Below are 22,822 nucleotides of genomic sequence, written 5' to 3'. Positions count from 1 at the left end.
AAGGAGCAATAGCAGTATTGCCTGCTTTCTGAGGGAAAATTCTAGTATTGTCTAAAGCAAAATAATGTTTATTCAGAGATAAACTAATGACCCACTTCCTTAAAAAAAAAACAAAAACAAAACCAAAAACACCCCTAACAAAACAAACAAACAAACAAACCTGTACAGTGTATTTTAAGTAAAAGTACTTAGGCACCAGATAGAAGGTAATAAGTGAAACCTGTGTTTGTGCCCGTCTGGCCTGCCTCATTCCTTCCACAATTCTTCAGAGCTTTATGTTAATGCTGCTGGAGGTTGGAAGAGAGTTGCATAAAAACTCTTCGCTCTCTCTCCTAAATAAATTCCCTAGAGAGAAGACAGTGCAGTGTGATCAAATTGGTTTTAGTTTCGGGTGGCCAAAATCAGATTCTTCCGTGACTTTATTCCCCCACACACACTCCCTTCCTTCTAGTTGCTAGGCAGCAATAATAGTATTCCTAGACATGTATCTTTGGCATTAATGTCTGCTGCATTTAATTTATGCCTCCTCTTCTAAAACAACAACAGGCGTAATTTAAAACTGAATGTTTTCTGGTAGACTGGTAACATTTACAGGGAGAGCTGTGGTGCTTGTCAGGACTTACTTGACGTAATCTAAAGACACAGATGTACTGTACGTGGCTGCAACAATCTTTCAAATGAACTAAAATAACATTGGATTATTAGAAAGCCTTGTCCTTGGTTGTCTGTAATTCTAAGTGTCATGAAAGCGTTCAGTATTGTGGCTAGTTGCTGTACTTGGAGAGAAGTTCCAGAGATGCCACTTTTCTCATCTAAAACCCCAAACAAACCTGTTTGATAACAGTATGTGTAATTCAGAATTCTTTCAGCTGGGAAAAAAAGTGACTAATGTGGTAATTATATGAAACACTCAATCGGCGCTTTCCTGGTAAGCTGCCTTGTGTCATCCACAACCATGAATAGAAGTTCAGGTTTCTTAGAACTCCCAAAAGGAAGAGGTGCTGTTCTTGTCCTGTTACAGTCTCTCCTCCTACGTTATGTCTCCCTGTGGAACACCAAAGGTAAGAGAAATGACAATGAATAATCTAACTAATAAAAACATTTTTACACTACGTAGCTCAGGAGGTAGATCAGCATTCTTGTTTTATTCTGATAATATATTATAAAGAATCTTTGAACTCCTAAGCAGATGAGTTTCTGTTACATTTTAGGTTTTGGAAGATGTCTTGTATATAAGAATGCCAAGTGTACACTGAAGCGTTACACAAATCAGACATTTGATAAAGTTATGGGTCCAATGTTGGATGCAGCTACCCGGAAACCAATCTGGCGCCATGAAATTTTAGATGCTGATGGCATCTGCTCTCCAGGTATGTCAAACTACATGTTTCAGTCACAGCGTGTTCATCATCTGAGGTAGAAGTTAATGTTCTGTTAATATTTCTTGTGCAGCTTGTTTTAAACTTACTGTCTTTTTTTTCTTGAAGGTGACAGTATTGTAATGGAAAATTTAAAAATGTTAGTTTCTGAAAGCAGTGCAGTATGAGTCTTTGGGGTTTTTTTTGGTGTATGAGAAAATGGAGCTTTATGTTTAAATAGAAGAGTGTCTTTAACAGTGTGAATCTATTGAAGCATTCGAACTTGTATTCTTCTTGTATCTCCAAACTGGCAGACTTTTAATACTGTAGATTTTTACTGTTTGTCTCTCATAAGTTCTGTCAGTATTACTTTTTAAGGATAGATTCCTTATGATTTTGATTTCATATATCAAAACATCCTAGCATGCTTCATGCAGTTGTTTGAGGAAGTAAAACCTTGTGTTTTTAACACTTTAGAAATATGTTTGGGGAGAGGTAAGGAAATAAATACAACTACATTTGGTTATGAGGACAGGACTTGCCCATGGAAATAAATTTGAGAAAAAATCCTCTCATACTGTCTAATTAGGAAACAGCTTAATAGATCTGCAGAGATCTAATAAGAAAGGTGCTATAAAAGGCACTAAGCTTAATTCCATTATAGCAACACAATTGGGTCACTTTTGCTCTTTAACACATCACAATGGAGCTTTCAAAGTTAATTTAAAAAAAAAAACAGGCAAGAATGTTGTGAATTATGAGAACAGATATGACTGGGGTGGACTCCTGACTGAGGCTGGTCTCAACGTGTAGGTAAAAACCTGTTTGAAGTAGTTCATGTGGACAGAAAAGAGATATAGGATGAAGTTCCATGTAATTTTGTGGAGGAGGTGGGAGTCAAGTACCTCATCAGTATTAGCATCATTGGGGCTGCTGATCTGGCTATCCATGTGAAGGGCAGGATAAAGGAATGGAGAGGAAAAATAGCTGATGCTTGAGACCAGAAGCAATAGGAAAAAGTAATTGCAAGGAGAGCTGAAGGTAGTCTTGCTTACCTCATTGTGGAAATGATGCAATGTCCTGAATCTAGTTGTGAATTTCTAAAATTTGTTAGTCACACTGTGGCTTGTTAATTTTCTCCATACTTAGGGCAGATAACTTCAGATGCTTTTGTGTATTCCTTAGATCCAGGGTATATTGAATAGCTATTCTCATAGCCCACTCAGCATCCAAGCTGTTCTGTTTTGGTTTACCCCCCCAAAAAAAGTTAGTTTAATAATTCCCTTACCATGCAATATTTAATAAAATAACACGGCATACTTCCTGGACATATTCCTCACAGTTTGTCTTCCATCTTACCTTTTTTTAAGGCTTAAAATGTATTTTTAACATAGGTAGCCAGATATGGTTTTCATGGTGCTTCTTTTTTTCTTGTTCTCTGTAGGTGAAAAAGTAGAAAATAAGCAAGTCCTTGTGAACAAATCTATGCCAACTGTTACCCAGACGCCTCTAGAAGGAAGTAATGTGCCTCAGCAGCCACAGTACAAAGATGTGCCAGTAACGTATGTTGCATCATAACTTTATAATTGGGGAAGGTACATGGAGGAAAGGTATCTGGTAGAAAAGTCAATAAACTTCCCTCTGCAAATTAGACTTAGTTCTCTAGGTCTTGGTTTTTCACAGGACTTTTCAGAGCCCAGGTTATTTTCAGAAGTGCCAAGCCACTTAATCACTAATAAATTAGATTCTGAAACCTGAAAGGCTGGAATTATAAAGAGAGGGAGGACCACTCCTGAAGGTGTGTGTATAGAGAGGAATCGCTGAGCAGGTTCCCAGGAGAGACCGAGGAGAGAACTAAGACATTGGTAGAGGGGAGAGGAGTTGGTCATGGATGAAGTGATGGAGAAACAGGAGAAAAGCAGGATGAGTGGGAGGGCAGAGAACACGTGTGCTTAGTGAGGGGGCACATCTCCATACTGGCTGCCATGGAAAATGACCCATGCTGACTGGTGCTCAGGCTTCCCTTTCACAGAATGGTTGGAGTTGGAAGGGACCTCTGGGGACCATCTAGTCCAACCCACCTGCTAAAGCAGGTTCACCAGAGCAGATCTCACAGGGATGTGTCCAGGTGGATTTTGAATGTCTCCAGAGAAGGAGACTCTTCAACCTCTCCGGGCAGCCTGTTCCAGTACTCTGGCACCCTCAAAGAAGTTTCTCCTCAGATTCAGAAAGAACCTCTTGTTCTTCAGTCTGTGCCCGTTGCCCCACATCCTATTGTTGCGCACCACTGAAAAGAGTCTGGTCCCGTCCTCTTGACACCCACCCTTGAGATATTTGTAAGCATATAAATACCAGGAGGCCAGGAGGTAGAAGCCCTTCTGTCTCAGAGGCTGACAGTCTGCTCATTCCAGCCACTCCCATGAGATGTCGTCTACCAAGGCCCCAGTGAATGGGAAGGGACAGTCAATATTTTTTCTATCCTGTCTTAAAAGAATGGGAGAGGGCTTCTGAGGTGTGACATGAAAATTTTGTGTTAAATGTGAAGAAGGGAAGGGAAGGGCATTTTCACTGTTTTGTCAGGAATAGCCCTGACAGTTTGACAAATTAGCAGAGAGCAAGGCAAGAAATTGATGCCCAGATCCAAAGGGCAGAATTAGCTTTGCTGCACTTCTGTGTGTTTCAAAACCAATAGAAAGATCTAGGTTTACTCCTACAAGATATTAATAAGGAAGTGAGGCAACATTGTAATTATCAAAAGGAAAGATGTAATCTTGCCACTTAAAGACATGGATCCAGGGTTCCGAGTTTAGGTGTCATATTTTGACCATCTCGGCTACATAAACAATGAGACAAAATAATCTCCTAAATAAGATATTAAAGTCTGCTCTACTCATTCTAAAATAGGTAGAAAAAACCTGATACAGGAATAGTTTCATTTTCCTTCCTGCTCTGTCATACCTACCTTTTAAAATTCTTTTTCCTTTTTTCTTTTTTATTCATCTCCTTCCAAAATCTCTGCATGTCGTACTCAGGAGTTCATCTCTTTCCATACCTTATACTGTGTTTTACCCTTGGTTCATTTCCACACCTGCACCTAGTGCATCGCTTCAGTCAGGATGTTATACCTTAATTTTGCTCTTAAATTATCACGGTATATTCCTTAAACTCCCTTCTTCAACTATAACTCTGTTTGGCTTTTGTTTTTTTAACTGAAGATCTAGAAATTTGCAATATACTAGGGAGCTTTTTCCTGTCAAAGAAGAACCCACATGACTAGAAAAAATATACCTTGTTCTTTACAAGTTCAGCTTAATTGTCCCTTTGTTTCTATTCTATCTCTTAAGCTTTTATTTTCCAGAAACATACTATGCTCTGGAACTTTATATGTATAATCTTTGCTCCATTTGCCTCCCATATATAGGTTCCATGAAGACTACAGTTTAGCCAGAAGCTTACCAATACACAGATATTTGTAACTTGTGTTTGGTTTATAGATGTAAAACTCACATTTTGTCTTCTTGTACTAGCTACAAAGGTGCAACTGATTCTTATATTGAAAAAGTGATGATTTCATCAAATGCAGAGGATGCTTTCTTGATCAAAATGTTGTTGAGGCAAACTAGACGTCCAGAAATTGGAGATAAATTTAGCAGTCGTCATGGACAGAAAGGTAAGCTACATGTTTAGTAAAAATAATGCACGTTGGATATGCCTACTATACATACATAATATCATCATGCATGTTTCCATTGATTGGTTCATATCTTTTATGAACACAGTGGTAGAAGACCATATCCCTTTTTTTTGTTTGTTAAGCTCACCAGATTTAGCGGTGATGTTTCTGAGGGAAGGAGTTGGCAAGCATGACTTTCTGGCTTATGAAAGAACATGGCTCAATCTCGTGTCACATGTGGCAGGAAGGGAACGAGGTTGATATCACCAAATCCTTTCCATTGCAGCACATACACTCCGTTCCTGTTACTGGACAAGCCTGACACTGTCTTAATAACTCCTGGGACAAAAAATCCTTACTTCCTTGTTTTGATTTCTGAGGAACTGGAACCAGAGCATTCAGCATAAAGTACACCTGCCTCTTACATCTGGTAACACAAGGATCTGTTGGAGGAGAGAGAGGGAACAGAGGAAATAATGAAGGACACTGATGGATTTGAAATATTAAAAGTAGTTGTAGTCAATGAACTTTGCAGTAATACCTCCAATTACAGTACTAGCTAAGGGATGTTGTTTGGCAAACAAACTGGCCTTTTGTGAGTAGCGTTCTTTCTCAGATGTGTAGAAGAGAAAGTGCTTTTTGTTAGGACGAGCTCCCTGCAAGTGTCCCCTTCAACACTCTGTGTCCTTGATTTACTACTGCTTCTGCTCTTGTCTCAGCCTCATGGTGGGTTTGATTTTGCTGTGCTGATTCACATAATGTATTTTGGGAGCAGAACCAGGGAACTCTGTGGGCAAATATGCCATGAAGCCAGTTAGCAAAGAGCTGGTACTTGTACAACATCCGTATGAAAATCAGAGCCAGCGCAATGAAATGAAACTGCAAAAAAATGCTCTAGGGCTTTCTCAAACCAAGCTTAAACAGAATAATCTGCAGTATATTCAGTCCCTGTGTGATTGGAGGGGTTATGTAGAGTGTTTGCTTACAGATGGACTCCAAGCACAGGTAAGAAGTAATTTTTATGGTGCTTCATATCACTGTTCACTTCTTGACTCACATGCATGAGTAAAGCATGAGAAGTCAAACTCGAGGTACTTTCTAGGGTTATGGGAGTGCAAAAGCCTCAGTGGCAATGAGCTGGCTGCGTGTAACTGAAGACTTACATCCCTGTCATGAGATGTAGGGCCAGCCACAGTAATCCTTATGTCTATAGTCTCCAGGTTTGGTGGTCAGGACTTTTGTGTAGAGCAAACCTAAATGGGTTGATCATAATATCAGCTCTTACCAGATACTGCCTCACGTTCTTTGCGTGTATTTTATACAGAGTCCAGTCAATGCAGGCTTTGTCAGTACCTCCAGCAAGATCACCTTTGCTTCTCATGATATCTTTCCATAGACCCATAAAATTGGTTCTTGAAACTCTGTATTCTGAAATAAATGCTCATACACAATGAAGATGTGCAGTACTTTTAAGCCTACAGCTGCTTTTAGAGCAAAGTCCATTTCTTCATATCCATTTCTTCATATATTTTGAGCTTGGTCTAATCAGTCCTTTCTCTTGGTAGGTGGCACGTGGCATTTTAGCTGTAAGTTATTATATAACAATGCAGTCAGTATTGTCCATGAGAAATGTTCTTACTGGAGTAAAAGAAAATAGCCTACACATTATGTTAAAGAACCTACTCAGTTAATCATGATAAGTATTTATGGACATCTTGCATTAAAATTTAGGCAGATAGGGTTTGTCTCCTAGCTAAGGCTATTGATGTGCATCTGTTGAAATATTGATTGAACAAGATTACTATGGAACTGATTTTCATACACTCCAAAAATGAAGAAAAAGGGTGCTTCACAAATGTAGAAACATCTGAGGAGAAGAGTTGGAAGTGGAAGAATGATAAAGGGAACAGGAGTGTGTCAGGCAGGCTGCAATATGGCTTTAGGGAGCAGAGCACCTTCTGTACCGCTAAATGTGCATGAGGCATCTCACAATCTAGAGTAAGCTCGTTTTAGAGGGCTCAACAGCAGACATCTCACTAATACTTTTGCTTGTTATCAAACCCTGATGTTCATCGTCAAATGCAGAACCAACTAATACGCACCGTGGTGGAATCTGGTGATATTTTCTTTAATATCCCAAAAGGCATTGAAAGTTAGTAATATTTTTTTCCAAAGTTAAATACCCGTGGAAATTCCATGGTAATGAAAAACAGCATCCTAAATCCTGTAAGGAACTTCGAGGGTGCCCTTAGTTATGCCTGGCATTACGTCAGGTTGGAATGACTGATCCCCCACGTAGCTCTGCTTTGGACCTGTAATAATAATAATAAGCCAAAACCATCTATTATTCAGAATAGCACGTCTCTTTCAGCTTGGTTTTAGAGATATGAATGGGAATATTGCAACAGTTGTGTTACAGATTTTGCAGACGTGCTTGTTAGCTGTCTAGTACATCAGCCTCTGGAAATCCCTTGTGATCAGAGCAGCGATTGTATTCTAAATTATTACATCCTACTAGGATACATATGCTTCCTGGTAGTAGATCTCTCAGTTCACTGGTGTGTAGTGCATTATTGGAAAAGATGTTACAATAAATGGGTGAAAGGAGAAATGTGCTTAGTGGAGAAGATAGACATGTTAGGTACCAAGAAAAAAAATGTTGGCTAAAACAGTGGAGTTTACTGTTTTGCAACTTCAGTATACAACGGAGAACCAGATACCAACATTAATGTTAGATTACAGGCAATGACAGCACTGCAGAAAAAAGATGAAAGGGAAAATCTCTTTTGCTAGCTGTTTAAAAATACAGTTAATATCATCCTTCTCAGTCATCAAATTGGGGAAGGATCGGTCATAACAGAGGAATATAGGCAGCTGCGAAACAGAAATCATGATACTAACAGTTTAACATTTTCCATTGAGAGAATTTTTAATTAGCCCTGAATTTGTTCTTTCATCTTCATCTGAATGCAGGCAATTACCACTTCAAGTTTAATTTGTGAATGTTAGCTTTGAGCCTATCATAGGGCCATTTAAGCCTGAGATGAGCTTAAACCAACAAGTACCTTGACTCAGTGAAGAGAGAAAGCGTATTTCTCTCCATTCTGTATTGTCAGTCTTTCCTGTGAAGTATTTTTATTTTCTAGAAGGAATGCATGAAGATTTGATTTCATGGAATTGTAGTAGTAGTATTTAAATAATTAAATATGTGCAAAATAAGGGATTGCACAAACCACATTTCCCAAGGTTTTTTCATGAGCTTTTTCCTGTGTTCCAAATTGATTTGTATTCCAAAGCTATACTTTGTCACTGGGGCAGAAAGAAGCAAAGTAACAGAATTGGAAAGTATCTGGGATAAATGTCACAAACCAGCTTTAGCGTTTTGTTACAGAGGAGCCTTTTGTTAAATATGTAGGTGCATTTTATAGGCTTCTGTAATAATATAGATTTGTGCCGCTGCCTCTGTATTTGCTGCCTTCTTTGTGTCCTCTCACATGTCAGCATGGTCTTGGCAAGGGTCACCACTTCTGGCCTGTCCACTACACGCTCTTTTCATTCAAGTCCCTGTTTTAAGTACACTTCTTCCAAACTGCCTATAAAAGTTACCCTTTCCTTCAAGCCCTGTCAACAAAGGTGTGTATGAGGAGGAGAAAACAACCCGAATGAAGCCATCACGTTGTGTTGGAGAATGCACCAGCAAATATTTTGCTCTATCTCAGTAATCGTCTTCGAACTGGACATTGTAGTAAGATCTTTGGGAGTGGGACTGTCACTGTAGTCTGTAAGACCTTAAGCTTCTAATGTCTCACAAAAACCCATATACCTACCAGGGAGTACTTATCCTGAGCTGTAGGACTTTGTTTTAACTATATTGCATCGTATTTTTACCAGAAGGATAAAGAAAGTTTTTTGCTTAATTATTTTGTTTTTCAATCTTGCATTCCTCAAGCAAAATCACTTTTCAAAGCACAGGAGGCTAAAGGATTGTTAAGCTAAAGAAGCTTCATCTGAGTTCCATACAAACTAAATTATTATATTTCCAGATTTCCTCTTGCTTTGCTACAAGTCACAATGAGGAAAAAGTTGGGCTCCTTTGATGTGAAAAAAAGCAATATATCACTTCTCTGAAAGAACATTTCTCAGTCTCTCATGTGAAAAAGGATTAACACCTCCAACAAAGGTCCTGCAGATCACAGAACTAAGCAGCAATACTGAACAGTATTCCTGAGGAGTGGAAAAACTGTATTTAAGCAAGAGATTGTTTGAACTGGCAAACAGAAGCTTTTTAATAGCTGAAGATCTAAGATAAAGGATTAAACCTTTCTGAAGTATCTGCACTTAAACAAATCTAAAGACAAGGAAGCGAGTTTAAATTCATGAAAGATAGTCTTTGTTTTCTTAAATGAACAATGTTCTTTGGTGTCAAAACAAAATCCATTCACAGCATTGTCAACTACATAAACTTCATAACAATACCGCTTATCTAGCAAAGTCTGACCTTGCTTACTTTTAAAAATTTTTACTAGTTTCAGCATCTTCCTTCTGCTTGCCTAACTCTGTGATTGAGAACAACTTATCTTTCTCCTTTTAATGGGCACTTGTACCGTACGTATCATCAGAACTTGTAAAGTAAGCTGTTAGTTTTAAATATCTACTTGTGTCATTTTCCCCCATGTTACAAGTCAGATTTGGTACTTTATCTCTAACAAAACATCAGCTGCTTTATAGGAATTAAATGGTTGAAGTGGCATTAAAAATAATTTGCTGTTATGGACGGCAAGAATGTGGGATGATTAGTAGTTACAGTAGTAGCATCAGGAAAGGTAAGCATTTCTTACCTTATTTTTATCTTCAGAAATTGAATCTGAGAAAATGAGATGTCAGAATGCCATAAAAACTTCTCATACTGTTTTTTCTATTTGTTTTTAACAAAACCGCTGCTTATTTGCTGTCTTAAGAAGAAAATTACAGCATTTTTTTATCTCAAGCAGCAAACAGGTAACCTTGTGACCTTTTCAGTAAATCCTCAACTGAACCTCTGAAATTAGGGTGATTTAGCATTTTATGGCACAGAATAAAAATCTCTAATTCTGTTTCCAAATAGTGTATCCTGAACACACATTTTATTAAGCTCTTGACTCATTCAGCCATGTGTATTTTGTAAAGTTCCTATGGTTATTGTTTTACAATAGCTGCTTCCAGAAGCATTGTAAGGGTTTCAATTAATCAGCTCTTTGTGTGCTTCAGACTATGCAAATTTATCACATCAGACCATTCAGCAGCTCATGGGAAAGCAGTGTACAAACTGTATTGTCTTCTAGCACCTCCTCTCATTTAGAGTGATGTTTTTAATAAGAAAACTAATCAAGTTTACTTATGCATTATTTATCTGTTAATTTTAATTCTGTTCTTTACCTCTTATGTCAAATGGGATGTAGCAAGTGATATGATAGATCAGTGAATGATTCAATATTGAACAAAGCTCGTGTGATGCAGCACTTTTCTTCTGAACTTGTTTTGTCCTTAGTTAGCCAACACACTATGTAATCAGAGAGTTTTGAAGCAGATGTTCATTTTTGTTTAGCCTGACTAATTTTTGCAAATCTGTCGCTTGTCCATGATACATGGTGCTGCGTTACAGCTACGATTCCTCTTCGTTATGTGACGTGGTCGTATTCCTCAAGAGTATTTTCCAAATTCTGGCAAATGTGGTGAATCTAAAATAGATGCCTTTCAAGTTGGTTTTAGCTCTTTTACCACCGTATCATTAGAATAAGTAAACAAGCACGTTTAGTAATGCGCTTCTTTTATCTTGCTGATAGAAACTGGTACTACTGCTGCTTCTATTCACTTTCTCTCCTTTGCTCTCTAATGTCCCTCCTGCTGGTAGTAATTAGTTTTCTATATTAGGTTGTTTTGACTTATTTGATGATTTTTTTTCTTTTCATTTGGCGTGTGTGTGTATAGAAGACATCTTATCGCAGCCGGTGAAAAACTTTCCCATGCTGTTGTGTTCTGTCCCTGCCCCCTCCCATCGCCCCCTTTCCCCCTCCCTGCCGAACTACTGGTTTACAAGTCTCTGTATGTTCCTGTTTGTCAGCAAACTGGAAAAGCAACCGCATATAAAAATATAGCAGTTCTGGAAACCTGAATTTCCCCCGATTAGCGCAATAAGCTCTTAAAGAACAAACCCACTTTTGGGGTGCGGGGATCTTTATGCTCAGTCAGAGGTGCGTGGGTGCTGAGGTGCTGTCAGGGTTGGTGCAGATAGCGGGTGTGAGGACGGGGCTGTCATGTGTTGGCTGCCATACAATAGCCCTGAAAAACACTGACCATGGCTGGTTTATACTTGCATGTTAAACCACTATAGGTGTCTGATTTAAGTTTACTCCAATTTAAACTGTTATCCTTGCGGCAAACTACCACTCTTATTCATCCACTTTTTTTAAGAGAGAGAGAGGGGTTATCTGAAAAGAATTTGTTAGCATTTTCACTGATTTTTCCTCTAAGGTGACATAATGAAATTGATATACAAAGTTTTTTTCTAAAATTCAATTTGTTTTTCAGTTCAAAAGGAATGAGATATAGCAAGCTGCTGAATGGTTCCTTGCTCAAACATACTCTTGTTAGTGCACATTAAAAAAAAACAACCACCACACATTAATTATTAATTTGGGGGAATTTTGTTTGTTTGTTTGGGGGTTTGTGTTTGGGGTTTTTTTTTTTGTTCTGTCTGCAGCCTTTTCTGGTTGTTTATGTTTGATTCTGGTCCCAGATGAGAACTACAGAGTGTATAGGTGAGAGCAGATTCAGGCCCGTTGCAGTATAGCATTTAGTGTGTGGAATCATATTGCTGAATTTCAGATGCAGCATATAAGAATTGTGAGGGGAAGGGAAGAGAATGAAACCAAAGTGTTTTGTGCGTATAGTGTGAATTCTAGGGCCTGATTTTCATGTGGTGTCTAAATCAGTGACAACTTAGAACTCTTAAAAACTTGCAGTAAGAGCCGGAGCAAAGTTCCCAGCTAGTTTGAGCGTGTCCTATTTATGAATACTGTATGGGGAGTAGCTGGGCAGCTCAGTTGTGAAATGCAGTTCTGACTTGGACAGGGCAACATTTGGGACTTGAGGCTGCCTAAAATCCACCCTCTTCTTTTCTCCTGTACTGTTTTATTAGCCAGTTGCAAGCGTTAATTCCTCTTCTACGGATTAATTCTCGTGGTCACTTTTCGCAGCTGCTTGGCAATGCAGAACCCCTAGACTTGCCTTTTACTGCCCTGCTGCAAACCCTGGCTCAGCCTTCGGGGATGAGAGGGAGCAGCAAATTTAAAGTGCAGACCTGCAAGCATTAGTCTCTTAAAGAGTTTCTGACGGCAAGTGACTACAAAATAAAATCAGGTTTACATTTTGAAATTAATTGCGGTTACTTTCTTTTAGAAGTAGTGTTGTAAATAGGAAATGCTTCTTTCAGCTTTTTAAACAGCTTTTTTTTTAATGAGAAAGAATGAACTTTTATAAAACATAGAGGAAGAAGAAACTTCTCTCTGTTATGTTCTCGAAATACACACGGACATGCTACAGATCTGCTATAAGCTCAGCAACTTCCTAACATAGAGAAGCTTAGAACTGAGGTTTTATAGCTTTCTCTCTTTTTTTTTCCTGTAAAATAGAAACTTTATAAATGGCCTAGTGAGCTTCACATAGCTGGATTCTGTCTAAATATTTTGTTTTTAACTTCTAAGCTCATTATGCCGTCTTTGTGTTAACTTGTATTAAAATCTGTCAGCTATGACTGGTCTCATAACCACAGTCAGCGGACCAGAATAAGTTAATTATTTACTTGTGTCACTAGTGCTCTTCATCTAATGAAATGCACAGCTGTGTTAGATCTGCAGTTGGGTGTGTAGGTCCCATTGTTATACAAGTCAGCGGAGGGTAGAAGCCGCTATGATGGAGAGCCCTCAGTTCTTTCTGCTGTTCTGCCTTTCTGTGTCGATTTCATGGATCTTTTATCATTCACTTTCACACAAAACAAACAACACAGTGGCTGTCTGCTATGGGAACCGGCTTGGCATATAAAAGGTTTGCAGAGCCTAAAGTAATTTTAAGTTAGCTAAGATTTAATTTTTGGCTTACAGGTGCCGTGAAGTCCAGATACAACCTAATGCTTTCTTAGAAGTAGATGCGAATAAGGCAAAATATACATGCCGTAATACCTATATAATTAAGTATTTCTGTATACAGTTTTAGTTTGAAAAAAGCCCTGTGCATGAGAGAGAGTGGTTTGTTGGGTTTTTTTTCATTTTCAGCAAATGATTGCTGCTTGGCGGGGAGGGGTAGAAGGATGTTATTGATTTATCATAATAGAACAATGAAAATTAGTTTCACTAGGCTTAAAAACTAAGTACAACAACCCCCCTCCTCTTTGCCCCAGACGTTCCAGTTCTTTTTTTTTTTTTCCCTGCACCCTTCCCCCATACTTACCATTCTCATTCTATTAACTACTGTCCCATACACCTATCCCCGTCTTGCTTGGACAGTAGAAGAGGAGCTCCCTCCTGAGCAGACGCCAATATCCCCCTGTGAACTGGCTGGTGGGGGGATGCCTTTTTAGGGATGTAACCAGCACCCTCAGTCTTCCAGGAGCCCCCTCTGCTTCAGGATGGTTCCCAAAACGTGCTCTGGCACTTGCAGCAGGCTGATCCCAAATAGCTTGCAGGCTTTTTTTCAGCTCTAAGGACTTCTGGAAGAAATTGTCCAACTGAAACAGTAGCTTTGGTTCAAAGGAGTGTGGGCTTAAGCAGCTGCATTTTAGCACCTGAATTGGAATGTTAGATCTGCTGTTCATTTATAGCTGCAGTATTTTGATTTTCAGAATTCACTGTAGAAATGGTTGTGAGGGTTGGAAGGAAAATTCTGAGATGTATGACAAACTATTTTTAAAAGAGTTTTCATGTTTCCATTTAATCTTTCCTAAGTAGTATGAGAATTTGGGGGGTTTTGTTTGTTTTACATCCAATATGGATGGAAACTGGAAAAAGCTTCCAAAACTTTTCAGGGTACAGTTTGTGTTCATGGACTGACAAAATACAAGCAGTCTGAGAAGTGGATTGTGCCTTATAATCATTGAAAGCAGCAAGCGAATCCTACCTGAAAAAACCTTTGGTGGTGGTTTTTTATTATTATTTTTCATTTTTTTAATTTTCCCCTACTTACCTCCTCTCAGTCCCTGTCAAAGTCCTGGCTTGATTTGTTTTTCTTCACAGTATTTAGCAAAGATACATCTGACAAACAAATTTCTAATCAATAATAATTCTGTTTATCCAAAGAGATAACATAAGAGGCCTGATTTCTTAATTTTTTTTGCAGGATATTATAAAAGCATTAGCTTTTAACAACTAGGTTTCTCTTGAGACGTTCCAGTCTGACTGGTCTGAAGTTTCTCCTTCCTTCTGAAAGCTGCATCTAAAGCTTTCTTCCCTAATTTGCTAGCTCACAAATCACTGTGAGCATTATGTAAGGGTATGCTAATTTAGCCAGTCCTGTCACAAGGGCTCTCTTCCAGCCTGCAGGTTGTGAGCACTCCTCATGGTAATGAATGTGGGTAAAAAGTGATCCATGAGAAAGAGAGGAGGAGGAAAACACTGAAGAAAATCTGGTGATGGGCGTCAGCCCTGCTGGTGGTTTGCTGTTTGTGAATTGAAATGTTTTCTCTTCTGCAGGGGTGTGCGGACTGATTGTTCCTCAGGAGGACATGCCATTTTGCGATACAGGAATCTGTCCAGATATCATAATGAACCCTCATGGCTTCCCATCGCGTATGACGGTTAGTGGTTGTGTTACAGTTAAAGAGACAGTGTCCCCTGACAAGGAGAGCGAGGTGGAGTAGCCAGCAGAAACAAGAAAAAGTTTTGAACACAGTTTCACTGAGAATATTCTCCAATCATCACACCACACACTTGCTTTCCTACAAGTATTCAGCCCTCTGTTTTTGCATGGTTTGAAACATCTTCCTGTAAAAGGAGTAGGGATGCAGGCTGTTCGTGCACCATTCTCGTTTTGTATCAAGCTAATAAAAAATCAACTGAATACCTTGCTTGCACACATTCGGTTTGAAAATATCTTGCTCTCCCTCATCGTTCCTTATTGCCTGTGCCCACTAAGCCAGCTGGGGCAGACTGCAAGGCAAAGATTGGAGAGGAGTTTCAATAATAGCTCTAGACCTGCATAACTTAGATTACACACGCTTCCCTGGAACTGATGGAGGTCTTGCACCTGTACTCCAGGGTCACACTAAACACATCACAGCCTGGGCTTTATGTGGGACCTCCACTGTTTACTTCGTACAGCCTTTGTTGGCCGCTTCTCTTCTGTTCCCCCTGCTGCACTGTAGCGTGTCAGTCTCTGAGGCTGTTTCCTAGAGCATAAGGCCAAACTGGATCCTGTTCATTCTCCAGACAACTGGAAAAAAATTGAACTGTCTGAGTCTGGACTTTAAAGGTGTCCCCAGACCCAGCGATGTGTCTGGTTTTCACCCCTTCACACAGCGGGTGTGAACAGGGAGAAACCTGTGCTTCTTCCTCTCCTGCCATTGCATGCAGTGACCCAGGCCACCACCTCAGACACTTTGCCTGGCTAACGTACGCTATGACCAACCCAGCAACGTTTCCATATGAGTCTGTTAACTCTGCTTTTCTTTGCACAGGTAGGAAAGTTAATTGAACTCCTGGCTGGGAAGGCTGGGGTCCTCGATGGCAGATTTCACTATGGAACAGCTTTTGGAGGCAGTAAAGTTAAGGATGTGTGTGAAGATCTTATTCGCCATGGTTATAACTACCTAGGGAAGGACTATGTAACATCTGGTATCACGGGGTAAGAATCTACTGTATAGATTTAGATGTTTCAGAGGGTGGAGAAATCCTGTTAAGACACATCTGAAAAATCTTCTCATGTCTCAGAGCTCAGGAACTTTCTCTTATTTGCAAACCACTTTGTGAGATGGAGGGAAGGGGCTTAAGAACAGTGTGCTTTTTTTTTCTTAGAAGTATTTTGTGGTTCCACATTTTAAGAATTACTTGTATTTGGGTGGCTGTAATGTGAATGGCCCCTGTAGTATGTAAGAAAGTATGCTGCTGCATGACAAAAAATAGTAAAATCAATCTGAGTGATTGTAAGAAATGTTGGGTTTCTGTTGGCAGCAAACCTTATTTATACTTGGAATCAGAGAAGCATTTTCATGTTGACTTTAATAGTACTGTAAAATATGCCTTTGGAAGCAGGTGTCTGTTTCTTGGGAATATTTTGTGTGTACTCTTTTTCCTTTTTTTTCTTCTTTTGATTACACAATGATTCAGTCTGGCATAAAGCTCTAATCTGCAAACTTCCTGCTGTGTTGATCAGACTGGCTTCTGAGACGCAGAGTTCAAAGAACATAAGATAGTTTAGGAACAGGAAAAGGCCATATGGCTCCACATGCCTGCCCGTCCAAAATGTATCTTAATCCTACCTTCCTGCTATTTTTATTATCCTCCCAGTCCCCTCCTTCTCAAGGAACAAGTTTAGGTCTCTTTTGTAAGTTTTTTTTAAGAATACTTTTTATTTTAATTGCTTTTCCTACCAACTTATTCCATATGTAGTTTCTCTTTTTGTTTCAGAGAGATGATTTTGTTTTCTTTACCTACTCCATATTCCATAAACTATATCAAGTGTCCTGGTATTTGAAACACTTTCTGTTGATACATCATGGTAACTTTTAACAAACCTGACTGATCTTGTTTCCTAGGGAGAATGAAATCATCCAGCTCTAAAAATCCCGTGTCCCCAAACTTTGGCTTTTTAGTACCCTATTTAGAGACTTTGCTTTAAGATACTGGTATTCTTCCAAGCAATTTTCACTTGTTTAGTCTATTTTTTATGAAATTTGAAGGCAGATTTGATAACAATGTGGAAGTTTGCAAATTCCAAATGTCTAGTTAAGTTTTATTATTTTCTTCAATAGGCAGCTTTTGGAATACAACTACCTCTGTGTCAGTAATGACTCTGAATGGGAGGCTCAGTACCTTTGTCTCCAGCTTGTTTTTACATTGCACATATATATTTTTTTAAAATAAATCAGTGTCAGTGCTGAGTTGGTTTGTCTGTGTTAAATCTGGTCATTCTTAGTGCTGAAGGTGGTAGCTGGGAAATGACTGAGTGCTTTCAACTGCTGCTTTATGATTGTTAGGCACTCATACTGTTCTTAAAGTTGGGTATGTTTGAAACGCAGAAATCTCAAGCCATTACCCCAGCTCGTAGAATGGAGTAACACCCTCTGTACTGCTTACAGATGTTCCCAAGCTGGTGCAGATGCCTACACATGGTTCTCAAGAACCCATTTACCCAGCTGGTCTGAACCCTGGGTGCCAGCTGGTGTAGGGATGTTTATGCTGTGAATGCAGCTGCCGAGCGGGGCTGCAGGGCCAGCTGAGCTCAGAAGGGCTCTCAGCCAGCAGGGCCTTGGGTTGGACTCCCAATTGGTGCACAGGGAGAATTAATGGATGGGAAGGCTGTCAAGATCATGGTGTGCCAGTGCTAAGCCCAGCAGTGTGCCCCGGTGGTCATGAAGGCCAGCAGCATCCTGGCTTGTATCAAGAATAGTGTGGCCAGAAGGACTAGGGAAGTGATCATTCCCTGTACTAGGCACTGGTGAGGCCCCACCTCGAATACTGTGTTTGTTTTAGGGCCCCTCACTATAAGAAAGACATTGAGGTGCTGGAGAGAGTTCAGAGGAGGGTGATGAGGTTGGTGAGAGGCCTGGAGCACAAGTCTGATGAGGAGCAGCTGAGGGAACTGGGGCTGTTTAGCCTGGAGCAAAGGAGGCTGAGGGGAGACCTTATCGCTGTCTGCAACTACCTGAGAGGAGGTTGTAGCGTGGGGGGTGTTGGTCTCTTCTCCCAGGTAGCAAGCGGTAGGATGAGAGGAAATGGCCTCAATTTGTTCCAGCGGAGGTTTAGATTGGATATTAGGAAAAAATTCTTCATGGAAAGGGTTGTGAAGCAGTGGAACAGGCTGCCCTGGGAAGTGGTGGAGTCACCATTCCTGGAGGTACTTAAAATATGTATAGATGAGGTTCTTAGGGACATGTTTTAGTGCTAGAGTTAGGTTATGGTTGGACTTGATGATCTTCCAGCCAAAGTGATTATATGATTCTATGCATGCAAACACAAATTACTTCAAGTGCTCTTCTAAAAATGATGCTTTGAGCATTTCTGCTGCTTGTGTTTGTTTACATATATGCTTACCTTTTTTTTTAATGTGTGAATGAGTTAGAGTGAAGGAATGTAAATAGAAATACCTTAAGTCACTCTTCAGCATCTGACGCATTTACAGTCTTTGTCAGTTGCTGATGGCACTACTGAAATACTCCTGTACAGACAAACGGACTTAACATGGTACAGCTGAAACAGGTACCTGTAGTACCAAGTTCAGGAACTTGTTCCTCCCTAGGGTGGATACAAGAGTACATGGTGCTGGAAGTTTACTGCTCTTGTGTTCAAGAGGGTTCTCTGTGGGGTTTACAGACTGATTGCCCTGACAGCACAAACACCTTTTTCTAGGGCTCACGGTTGTTTCAAATTCGTCCTGTGCATGACACTCTTCTCTCTCTTAAGGTAAATATGTGTTAACTGTGAATGTTGGTTTTGTGTTGTGTTTTTTCTTTTATTCCTTCAGTGAGCCTTTGGAAGCATATATCTACTTTGGCCCTGTGTATTACCAGAAGCTGAAGCACATGGTGTTGGATAAAATGCATGCGAGAGCTCGAGGACCCAGAGCAGTGCTCACCAGGTATTGTTACAGGCTAAGCAGAGAATTCTTAGTGTATGTTCAGAAGGGCGTCCAGCTGACCGATAGATATAAAACAAAGTTTGTTTACCTTTTGATACTTGGACACAAAATGCCATTACCTGTTAATACACTGTTACAGACTAAAAGCCCTCACAGTAGACTTTGGCAGGAGGTTGTTCTCAATGTTCAGGTGGGCTCTATGTCATCCAAAACTGAGTTTGCTTCTCAGACTTCTGTTAGCAGTTGGTGAAAACACCATCTCGTGATTTCACTGTGCACACTCTGACCTTTCCTGTTAGATTGCTCATATTGTAGGTATTTTTGGAGGATTTTTTTCTAATTTAACATTTGTACTTTTACTAAATCAAGTATGAGTAGAAGGAAGAAATTTCTTTTAATATTTCATCATCCTTTGGTATTCATCAGGTTAATATCGATGTGGCCCATGTCTTCGTCTGTCAAGGCAAGGCAAATTGGCTCTAGTGTAGTGCAAACAAGCATCAGAAAATACACGTCCCTGCTATACTGCACTTTGCCTTGCAGAATCTTCCATTCAACTCTGAAACTGAATTTAGGGTTGTATGTCCACAGTTATCATCCCGTACCATGCAGGAGAATAGCACCTTTCACACTAATAAACTGCAAAAGTTACAGAGATACCAACAGTAAATTTCAGTTTTTATTTGCACAGTGAAATGTACGTTCTCAGTTCCTTTGGAGTCACGATCATTGCAATAAGCCTGAACTTGCTTTTCTCTCCAACAAAAAGGTTGACTACCATGTTGATATCATCTGGTGTCAAACTTTTAAGTCAAGCAGATTTATTCTGAGTAATAGGTAATATAAGCCTTTGGAGGTGGGCTTATTAAATTATCTGGACCTTTGGGCAATTTCAAGCATCCCGCTTTCACTGATGTTACTTTTTCTCCTTAAGGCCAAGCGGTATAGCTGCTTGCACTCATGTTCTAAATTGGTGATATTCCTGGCTCACAAAAAACAGTTCAGTGGCACAGGCTTTGCTTTGAGGAGGCTCCTAGTGGATCACTTAGTCCACCTCCCTCCAGCACAGCAGGATTATTTGCTAAATCATGACAGAAAGTTAATTGCCAGCTAGTCTTGAATATTCTGTCAAAGATTATTCTAAATGTCCTTTACCAGTCTTTCTGGACTATCATGTCCACCACTGATATCTCATCTGCTGCATGGCAGTACTCTTCTTTTTGACCTTCCTTTTCTTGTACTGTTTTTGAGATATAAGCACAAAGTCATGTCTATACTGCCCTACTCTTCCCTGTAACAAGCATGATTCATGTTCTTTACTTCTTAATTTATTTTTATGCCTCTTACCATGTGCTGACCCACTTTTCTTGCCTTGTCTGCCTGCACAACAAGTAAGCAAGTCTGTCCTCTTAACAGGCACACTTTTCCACCTGTGGATGTGCTATTAGAGAATGGAGGGGCAGGTCTCTGCTGTACCTGATATGGAAGTATCTTTCTCGCTTTTATTGCACGTTTCCTATGACTTTTTGCTTTCCAGCATCATGGTGTCTCTAGAACAAACTGAAGTTGTCTCACACTTTCCATGGAAGTAAATACCAGTGTTTAAACCGGGAGAGAAATAATGAAAAGTTTTTTTAATTCTTGTCTGAACTTTTCCCCCAGCCACATTAAGAAGAGCAAGTACAGCACAGCCATCATTTCTTACCACACCTGCTTGCCAATATGAACATAAGTAATATTCCCAAATAATGGGCTGTCTGCCTCATTTTCTGTTCTTCACTGTGTTACTCGTGGTATTGATGCTTCACATGAAAATGAAAACTCGCTGTCTTAGCTAATGGTGCATGCAGTTGGCTTTGCTGGAGCGCCTGGCTTACTCAAATCCCTTCATCTGCTCTTGTATTGTCTCCCCAACTTCTCAACTGTTTAGACATATTGAATCTAAATGAAACCTAAATCCCAAGTCAAGGTAATGTTTACATGTAAAGATGATGGTGGTGTGATTTCTCCCACCCCTTTCTTTCTTTGAATTCTTTGTTCCAGTCAGCAGCATCATACTATGTAGCTGGGGCTCTTTATTTGACTTTCAGGAAAGCTAGTGAATGTTCAATTTATGCTGCCTCTTGACTAGTCTTTTAGGAATTTTCTTTTTTTCTCCTCAACTAATTAAACTTTTGTTATTGCCATCGCCTCTGCTGAGAGAGTCTGCTTTGCCAGCTTTCATACTCACTATTGTTTTATCATCCATTGCACTTCCTGGAGAGTAGATTGCTTCTAACATTGTTTTTTACTTTTAAAAGTCATTCTCTAACAGCTTTCAACATGGAATTCGGCTGTTGTTGTCTTGAAATGCATTTTATTATATATCAAATGTGCCGTAGCTGACAAACTGTATTTCCATCTGGAATAAGGCAGAAGACTTGAGTTCTTTGAACGTCACTGATTCTAGATATTGTTCTGATTAAAACAACACTTTATAATAGAATTGCAAAGCAGCACTCCTTTGTCAACACAGTCAAAAAACACCAGGATGTTGCCCTCTGAATTGGTGTTTGTTAACCAAAATGCAATACTTAATTTATTTTGCTGTGAGTAGTTGACAATTTAAAACCTAGTTCTATATATGGTGTTGCCTGGATACCCGGTCCTGCTAAATCTTTTTAATAGATAAACTGCTTTTAGTTTTCCTCACAAGAGATCAATATAAGCTTTTCTGCATGCATAGTTGTTTTGATGGACATTGTCAGAGCTGCCACCTGCATGTCTTTTGAACTTATCAGATATGTCAGTTCCTGTTGTACTGCAGGGGTGTAATGTGATGACACTGGTTAGGGCTTCTCTCTGCGCTCTGGGAGCAGAGCACCCCCTTCTCCTTCAAACAGTGTTTGTCCAGGTAATACTGCACTTCTTGGAGATCCGTGTTTCAGCCAATGACTCCAGTTCGAATTAGCTGAGGCCTACAAGGCCTGCTCTTGCTCATGGGGGTGCGCTTATTTCCCTCCCCTGGTCGATGAAACAAGGGACAGGCCATAAAGCTGAACCTACTGTTCTTCCAGAAAATGCAGAATTACTGCCAATAAATTCTTAATGTGCTTAGAAACACTGAAGGTAATTGGTTTATGCTTTTTTCTAAATGCAGCAGTTAAATAGTATAAGGACCACTTGGCCTTATTTTTTACTTATTTTTTCACTGCATTTTATTTAGCACTTAGGAATTTTAAGAACTTCCTATAGTTTTCGTCTTTAAAAACAAAACAAAAAAAATCTTCACCAATATTCCCAGTCTTATTTTCAAGAGTCTGCTTTGTTTTCAGAATGTTAAATTTAGAATAAAGAATGGAAGTAGTTGCCCAGAGCAACAGCTGCAGTGTGTGTGTGTACACGTACAGGGGGAAAGGGGAAGCACAAATGCTTTACAAATACTGTTTTAACATTTTAAACAAGCCTTGGTGTGGGGAATTTTCAAACTCATGTGAACCAGAAGAAAAATCCAATTGACTTAGGGAGCAGAAGACAGACTCTTTTCAAAGGCCCAGTCTCAATATTGAAATTTTTGATACTTTTGAAAACTACTTTTTAGGGAAAAGGGATTTCTTTTTTTTAAATGAGGTCATCTTGACGTTCAGTGCAAGTGAAACACTCAGGAGCTTAAGACTCAGGTTGGGGTTTTTGATTTTGGGGTGCTTTCTGTGTTTTGGTTGAGTGTTTTGTTCTGTTTGGTTTGGGGGGGTTGTTGTTTGTTTTGTGGTTTTTCGTTTGTTTGGGTTTTGTTTTTTGGGTTTTTTTTAATGGGATTTCAGCTGCCTTAAAAATCTTCATCCTGTATCTGCTGGAAGACCCATGACATAGCAACTCTTAAAAGGCTGGAGTTGAGACCCCATGTTTTTTCAAGACGTTTTATTCTTCCTTAACTGGATTGAGACTTTATTTAGGCTCACATTAGTGAAGCTGTTTTGGCATTTTATCC

The 22,822-nt window shown here is 39.6% G+C and overlaps 1 protein-coding gene across 1 annotated transcript in view; it reads left to right on the top strand.

The window, feature by feature from the left end:
- The window catches only part of POLR3B (RNA polymerase III subunit B), an 81,835-nt gene that overhangs the window by 51,655 nt on the left and 7,358 nt on the right, over window positions 1-22,822 (top strand). The window contains exons 21-26 of the mRNA XM_082064814.1: window positions 1,212-1,370; window positions 2,803-2,920; window positions 4,886-5,028; window positions 14,754-14,857; window positions 15,737-15,903; window positions 18,742-18,855. Of these exons, the coding sequence (XP_081920940.1) occupies window positions 1,212-1,370; window positions 2,803-2,920; window positions 4,886-5,028; window positions 14,754-14,857; window positions 15,737-15,903; window positions 18,742-18,855 (805 nt within the window). The remainder of the gene's footprint in view (window positions 1-1,211; window positions 1,371-2,802; window positions 2,921-4,885; window positions 5,029-14,753; window positions 14,858-15,736; window positions 15,904-18,741; window positions 18,856-22,822) is intronic.

The sequence above is a fragment of the Streptopelia decaocto genome, assembly GCF_964273445.1.
Source record: "Streptopelia decaocto genome assembly, chromosome: 1".
NCBI lineage: Eukaryota > Metazoa > Chordata > Aves > Columbiformes > Columbidae > Streptopelia > Streptopelia decaocto.
The sequence above is the reverse complement of the archived record's forward strand: the minus strand, read 5'-3'. Positions and strand labels throughout refer to the sequence as shown.